This window comes from Schistocerca nitens, chromosome 1 (assembly GCF_023898315.1).
Source record: "Schistocerca nitens isolate TAMUIC-IGC-003100 chromosome 1, iqSchNite1.1, whole genome shotgun sequence".
In the NCBI taxonomy this organism is placed as follows: domain Eukaryota; kingdom Metazoa; phylum Arthropoda; class Insecta; order Orthoptera; family Acrididae; genus Schistocerca; species Schistocerca nitens.
Genome location: NC_064614.1, coordinates 898,914,996 through 898,922,598, shown reverse-complemented (window position 1 = coordinate 898,922,598; position 7,603 = coordinate 898,914,996). Strand labels below are relative to the sequence as shown.

General features: G+C 38.8%; 1 protein-coding gene across 1 annotated transcript; it reads left to right on the top strand.

Annotated features, from left to right (window-relative positions):
• The first annotated feature begins 490 nt into the window (after nt 1-490).
• On the top strand, nt 491-7,059 carry LOC126237295 (NADH dehydrogenase [ubiquinone] 1 alpha subcomplex subunit 6). Its single transcript, XM_049947254.1, has 3 exons — nt 491-648; nt 816-931; nt 6,864-7,059. The coding sequence occupies exons 1-3, from the start codon at nt 519-521 to the stop codon at nt 6,990-6,992; spliced, it is 375 nt and encodes a 124-aa protein (XP_049803211.1). The 5' UTR covers nt 491-518; the 3' UTR covers nt 6,993-7,059.
• Nucleotides 7,060-7,603: the final 544 nt, after the last annotated feature.

Genomic DNA, 7,603 nt, shown 5'->3' with positions numbered 1-7,603 from the left:
AAATAACAAGCAGGGATGTATATAGGCTATATTACTTACATTGTATTATTATTAACCTTTATCTTTTATTATTATTAAATTGTATTATTTTGTACTTTTTTACGTATATATTGTTTGTGTCAGTTTCTTTGAAATGGCTTGACAACATCCATACAATATTTATTGTCAACGGATGGATAAATAAAATAAATAAATAATAAATATAAACTACCAGTATGATGTAGTAGGTATACCCATGAGAGAGCAGAAATCTGTTTTAGTGACTTTCATTAAAAGTGAATAATTTGGAAATGTGGGCAATGCTGTTGTTGAATGAGAATTATACTCGTGGCGAGAACAGCCAAATAAATACTCTATGAACGAAAAGCAATATTTTTGCCGCCTAAAAAGTTCGAAAGAGTTTATTGTTTAGTTCCACTTTACTTTAAACACTCCTTACATCGATACTCTCGAATTTCGATGTAAATTTTGTTTCGTGTTTGTTAATACCCTTGAATAGTCAGTCAGCTAGTCACAGTATGGCGGCTCGGGAGGCAGTGAAGTCTGCTGCTAGGCAAGTTAGGCCAATATTGTCTGTTGACAGAACAGAAGCACGGAAAAGAGTGTTGAATTTATATAAAGCATGGTACAGACAAATACCTTACGTCGGTGAGTTGCGGAACCATAAGTTCATTAGCTTGTCATTTAATTGACTGCAACATATTTCAATTAATTTTGAGAAGATGAGATATGCCTTCGTAAATTGGTATTTCCGTGTTGTGCCACTGTTTTTATATAATTTGTGCACGCATTTAAGTATGTATTTATCCTTCCAGTTATGGACTACGATATTCCGAAGTCTGTTGCGCAGTGCAGGGCTAAATTAAGAGAGGAATTTGAGAAAAATAGACATGTTACCGACATCCGTGTGATAGACATGCTCGTCATTAAGGTACTGACGTAGGCTATGTATTCTCTCATAGTGCTAGTATAACACATAATCACAAGAACTAAAAAAGGTATTGATTACACAGGTAGATTAATTGATGTTAAGTCGGCAACTTTGTTTTGGAAGAACCTACTCACTTTACAGAAGTGTTTGGTACTTTACAATCACTGTCAAACTCTCATTATGATCATTTGCTTCTAGCTTGGAAGGTGATCAGTTCATTGCATTTTTGAAGACTTAATGCCTGTCAAATCAGTTACCTACACAAGAACGACAGTAATGTGCTGAATTCACATAACTATTGTTGTATTTCATTGCATTATTTACCTTAGAGAAATTCAGAGAGCTAGGGCACCCTCATAAGCAGTGTGAATACAAAGAGCAATTATGGAGTAGTATACTGTTTGCTCAGCTGTCTAGTTTTGATCAGAAGTATTTCTCCGAAAACCTTGTGAAATAAATTTAAGCGAAACAAAATAGTTTCTGTAAAGGCCACCACATACTCTTAACACCAGCCCTCCACCCCCTCCAGCAACAAAAAAAGGACATGTGTAATTGCTAAGTTTTGTGCTCTGAGTAATAGGAACTATTTCTATTGTGATAACGTGATTTTTGTGCCATTGAAGTTTCTCTGGAGGGGTTTTGTGTTGTTAGAAATACCTTTGGCATGATTAGAATCAGATCACTGTGAAGTTCATAACATTTCTGTCTTGGCCATTTTATGTTACCATACTTCTGTATTTATGTCATTTTGTTGAAGAAAACTGTTTTCATCAAGAAGAAAAACAGTAGGTAATTGTGACGTTCACAAGATTTTTTGGGTCTATTTCTTAAAATCATGTGACCCTGTGCAAAACCTAGAGGGGTTTTTTTCCCTTTAAATATTAATCGTTAATCCTTTCATTCACTGTTGGCTTTAGGTTCCTCTACATATTCTTCAGTTATACCAATTCACACTGCCCTGCATGTGCTCATCTTCTGGTAGGTTGTGCTAGTCATTCTTATGCCCTAAGAGTCCAGCAGAGTACTTCCTCACCCATGTGTTATCCATGTCATATATGTTGCGAACCTCAATTTTATTTTTATTGCTGCCATAATTACATTTTCCACTGTAGTCTGATCCCAAATTCATTTGTTTCCCTGTCTTAATAATACTTAATTTGTGCCTAGCCCATATTTTTTCCTTACGGAGCAAGCCTCGGGTCTTTTTTAAATTAGTCATTGAAATTTCTGTCCACATCCTGAGCATGTGCTCCGTCTCAGATGGCATGTTTAACAGAGCATTAAATGTAAAGATTTTTCCTTTAGTCAGCTGAAGAACACATACTAAAACAGTATAGTGGCATCACACACACTATTCATAGCAGCCTTTGAGGTAGTTTTCAAATGCTTAAACAGAGAAAACTAAGAAGGAATACATGTTTATTTTGATGACTGCAATATACACTTCAAGTAAAGAAATTGCAGTTAATGGTTCATCTTGATAGAGCCAGTTGAAAGTGAGGTCAAAAATCAATACACTAAGACTAAAATAATGAAACTGACACAGTGAGGAGAAAGTTGAGATTTAGCAAAGTCATAGAACTGACAAGCATAGTATTTAGAGGTGTTGAAGGGACTGCATGAACAATGGTGGATGTATATGCCAGACACATACAAATTGGCCAGGAAGTAGACTGGAATGAACAATGAAATTGTGACTACCCTGAAAATGAAATGGAAATGTGACGTGTAGCCAGAAAAATGAATGGATACTGGACTAAGTTGGGTTCCAAGAGATACAAAAAGACATAACACATTGAAAGTGGTTAAATGATAGAAAAGGTACAGGAGCAATATGGGTGCATACAGCTGCAGACTGAACTGCATGGAGTTTCCAGGAAGCTTTTTTCCTGGAGGATACCTTTATCCAGCAGTAGATGTTAAATGGCTAATCGTCATGTTCATTGTACATGTTTTGCTAATGCGCGCTCGCCCCCCCCCCCCCCCCCCCCACACACACACATTATTATTTAGTTTCAGTTTTGATAGTCTTCAGTCAAGCTGTTATAGTTGTGCACATGCAGATCAATGTTGACTGTAGAGGAAAAATGTTCTTGAATCAGCCCTGAATAGAAGGCTTCTGTGATTAGTACCTAGCACACAAAATTTTTCCACGTAAGGCATTCTGTTTCTTGCATAAGATTTTTGTAAATTTGCCAGGTCTCAACAAGTTACTTGCACGGTATTTAGGTCATTGTGTGTGCAAAGTGAATAAGTTCATATAAAAACCAATCTTAGTACTATACTCAAACTAATTGAATGCATTTTTTTTAAGCATATGCAGACACACTTCTTCACCCACCCATAATTGTATGTACGTCTTTAGTAGTTATTTTTCAAATATAACCAAAGATGCAGTAACAATTATTCACCAAGTGGTGCTGTCATTTGCATAATACACAATTATTTGCTATGTAGATATTTATAGCAAATACTTAACCGATGATGTGAATGGAATGATAAACAGTCAACCATTGGTTACTAAAGCTTTTAAGCCATTGCAGGCTTGAGCTTTTACAGTTCTCCAAACAAACAAAAAAACCGACCAGGAGGAGGTGGCAGTGGCTTCACTGCAAATCCTGGCAATTTTGATGAGTTCCATTGCAACTTCAATGGGAAGAATTGTTGAGGAGTTACATTTAGTGATCAAATCAAATTTAATTGCAAGGAATTCATAATTTGAGACCCCCTCCTCTATGCGCCTCTCTTCTCCCAGTAAGAGAAAAGAAATGAAAACCAACAAAGCAAACAGAAGCACAGCATAGTAATGGATTGCCAAGTATTACAGAGGCTTGGTCTCAGCTCTACACAAAGGAGCTGAAAAGACAATCTGCTATTTTTCCTAGCTGGTGCACACCACCAAGACACGGAAAAAGGGGGAAAACCTTAATAACTGTCCCATAACTCAATGGAAAGTGAATGGATTTAGGACTTGCAGTAGAGGAGCCAACACCATTACCACTTGGAAGATCATTGTCCATTTGTCTGTAGTGGACTAATTTTATAAATTTATGATGCTTGTACATTAAGAGGAATGATGAAAGACCTGAACATTGAACTTGTGAAATCCATTATGAATGTCACTTCTCACCTCACTGAAATGTATGTCAACAGCCATGATTTATTGAAATGCAATAAACAATATATTTAGCACTGCATCATTATCAGGTGTTCTGCCTATTGATAGGTTCCTGACACCATTAATGTCTCCCTCTGATGCTGTTTCAGGTTAACTGCTTTGTAGTCTGGTATCTTCCCCGTTTTCATTCCATATAGCATTTTTATTCTTGTCCTTTGTTTTCTTCCATCATTTCATTGTACCTCCCGTAGCTGTTGGAAATGGTGTTCCTTGCGGTATGTGTCACGCGCAATCTGCTTTTCATTTTCTTAACTAAATTTAGGAGAGTTTCTTGTTCATTTACCCTTGTCAGCACTATGCTGTTCATTTTATCGGCCCATTTTCTTTTCTTCATTCTCCTCCAAATCCACACTGTGAATGCTACAGTTTCATCCCTCTTCTCATCTTCAATGTCTAACTTTCTCAGCCCTACTGAAAAATGTGAAGCATTTAATCAGTCATTTTCTTACCTTCAATTCTAAGTTGCTGTGTAATAAGCATTATATTTTCTGGAAAAATCAGTGTAAAGTCCAGGATGTAATAACAGCTTTATGAAAAGGATAGAGTACTCCCTACATAGAAGAGGCACAAAGTTGCAGACAGGCACAGTAAAAAGACTACTAAACATTTAAACTTCTGGGTCAAAAAGCCTTCTTCAGAAAAAAAAAATGCACACGCATGGCCACTCCATGCACCCAATCTTGCCTGACTGTGGACTGGAACTGTCTGATGTAAAAAGTACATCATTATGGGAATAAGGAGGCAGCATAGGATGGGGAACGATAGCTTGGTAGTGGTGGGGGAAGGGGTGCTGCCTGCGAGTTTGCAGGGACATGTTGGGCACAGGATATGGCTGCTAGTTGCAGAGTCTGGGTGCTGTGTTTGGGGGGGGGGGGGGGGGGCAGGAAAGGGTTAGGAAAAGAGAGATGTGGAAGAAGACTCTTGGGTGCATTGGCAGAATGGAGGCATGTCTAGTGCTGGAGTGGGAGCAGGTAAAGGGGATAGGTAGCTGGAGGACTGAGTGAAGATTGAGACCAGGGAGTTACAGGAATGTAGGATTTGTTGTAGAGAGAGTTACCACCTGCACAATTGATAAAAAGCTGGTGTTGGTAGAAAGGATCCAGGTGGTGCAGGCTTTAAAGCAGTCCCTGAAGTGAAACTCTTCATGTTGGGCAGTGTGTCCAGCTACAGTCTGGTCCAGCTGATCTTGGCTACCGTTTGGCAGTGGCCTTTCGTGTGTTGTGTGGACAGAGAGCTTGTTAGTTGTCATGCACATGTAGAAAGCAGTGCAGTGGTTGTGGCTTAGATCAATTGGTTGCTTTCACAAGTACTGCGGCATTTAATGAGGTAGGAAATGCCTGTGACAGGATTGGAATTGGTGGTGGTGGTGATAGGAGGACAGGTCTTGCATATAGGAGTGTTGCTGGGATATGAGGCAAAAGGTTAGGAGTAGGGATGGACGAGGATATTATACAGTCAGATCATCGGATTACCACTGTGGAAAGGGGTGGGGAAGATAGTAGGTAGAACATTCCTCACTTCAGGGTATGGCGAAAAATGTGGTCAGGTGCACCAGCACTGCGTGCTACTGAGTTCAGAGATATATTCTTCTGTAGCTGGATGGCAGGTATGGGGAGATCGGAGCAGACTGGAGAGACAAAGCACAGGGATCTGTTTCTGGAAAAGTTAGGGCAGGTAATTTTGGTCTGTGAAGGCCTCATTGAGACCCTTGAATATTTGAACTGTTCTCACTACAGATGTGATGACCATGAATGGCTAGGCTACACCACCTGGACCCTTCCTACCAAAACCCACTTTTCTGAACTTAACTCCCCCACCCCCCACCCTCCATCTGCCCCTCCTGCATCCAACACAGTGTTCAGAGTCTGCACCTAGCAGCCCTCTCTTGTTCTCCCCACATTCCTGGTTGCTCTCACAGGCAGCACAACAGCTGCCCCAACCCCTACCATGATCCCTTGCCTTCTCTGCCCCGTAACCTTACTTCACCAGCCACTTCACTCTGATTGCTGTTGACATCAGATGCAGTTCCTGTTTGCAGCCAGGTTGCAGTGGGTGATGGCAGGAAAACTACCATGGTTTACAGTTACAATAATCTACAGCTACAGTAGTTTCACAACTTTATTTGCAAAGCATCTTCAGTGGCAGATTTTGTGGCTTTTTATCTATGTGTTGTTTTTGTTCCTTTATTACCATTCTTCTTATAAGTGCCATTTGAAATTTTGTTTCCATACTTCACAGCACTGGGAATTGAACTGTAGTGTTCAGTTCCTAGTGCTGGTGGGGGGAGGAAATAATGATAGAAGCAATAAAGGAATAAAAACACAACATGCAGGTAAATATCCATGAAATCTGCCACTGAAGATGCCTTGCAAAGAAAAAAGGGGAAATGGGTATGGCACAAAAAAATTTTCATTTAGTTGTGGCTAGACCATCCTAAAGTAAAAATTATTAATATACTGTAATGTTATATGGAACTAAGGAGTACAAGGCTACCAAGTTTTTGCTTTTTCTATATTTTTTCTGTTGTTCGATAACTTGTTCCTGAGACTTCCCAATTTCATACTTTTACTAGGATACTGATGCTATTTAAAGTATTGTTATACACCTTAATTTGAGCTAGGTTAAATATGAAAGGACATTCCCTTACCTCTGTTAAGCAAATCCGTCTTATGATCTAGGGTATATGAGTGTTGGAAGATGCCTATTTTTCACAAGCCTTTTTGTAAAATACATTTACTCTGATTAATTTTTCAGGGACAAATGGAACTGAAAGAAACTGTACAGATTTGGAAGCAGAAAGGCCATGTGATGGCTTACTTTAAAGAAACACATGAACCAAAACCAACAGATTTTCTTTCAAAATTCTTTGCTGGCCACCAGTGAAATGTTTGTAGTTTTGTAAAAATATTTGTAGATGTGTATATATATAAATTAAATTTTACACAAGTCATTTGTCTTTCATTGATGGAAATATTCCAAAGATGTATGCAAATAAAATACTGAGTGTGGATCTCTTTTAATGTTTGTGATGCACAGTATGAATTATTTTCTTTCAATTAGTGTCTCACTATGCAATTTGGATCCTTTACATGGTAACTGTCACTATATTATTTATTCTTGTGAATGTGTACCTCTCACTCTATTAGTTTTTACTCGAGTGTATTGCTGCCCATTGAGCAGTACTTGTTACTACTTTTGGTTCTACTTACTTTTCTGTTTTATTACTAGGTTGGTACAGGAACATGCGTAAGATCGCTCAAGTTTTCTTTGTGTGATTAACAGTATGCTTTAGGGTGTCCAGCTCAATTGCCAATTCCATTTTATACAAATATTTCACTGGCTGATCCAATTATCTTCTTTAAAGTGCTGCAAGCTGCTTTTGTATGCATAATCACTGCCTGCCCTCCACTGACTGTGAGGTGCTCTTGGTGCTGCGACACTATTTGTAGCAGAGTTTGGCACCTGGCGCCCACTTCATCCTTTTATGCAAGCAC

Excerpts from the sequence above, each read along its gene's own strand:
- LOC126237295 (XM_049947254.1), top strand. The coding sequence starts at position 519 with ATGGCGGCTCGGGAGGCAGTGAAGTCTGCTGCTAGGCAAGTTAGGCCA. Across the intron at positions 649-815 it reads CAGACAAATACCTTACGTCG|TTATGGACTACGATATTCCG; the intron begins GTGAGTTGCGGA and ends TTATCCTTCCAG. Across the intron at positions 932-6,863 it reads TAGACATGCTCGTCATTAAG|GGACAAATGGAACTGAAAGA; the intron begins GTACTGACGTAG and ends TTAATTTTTCAG.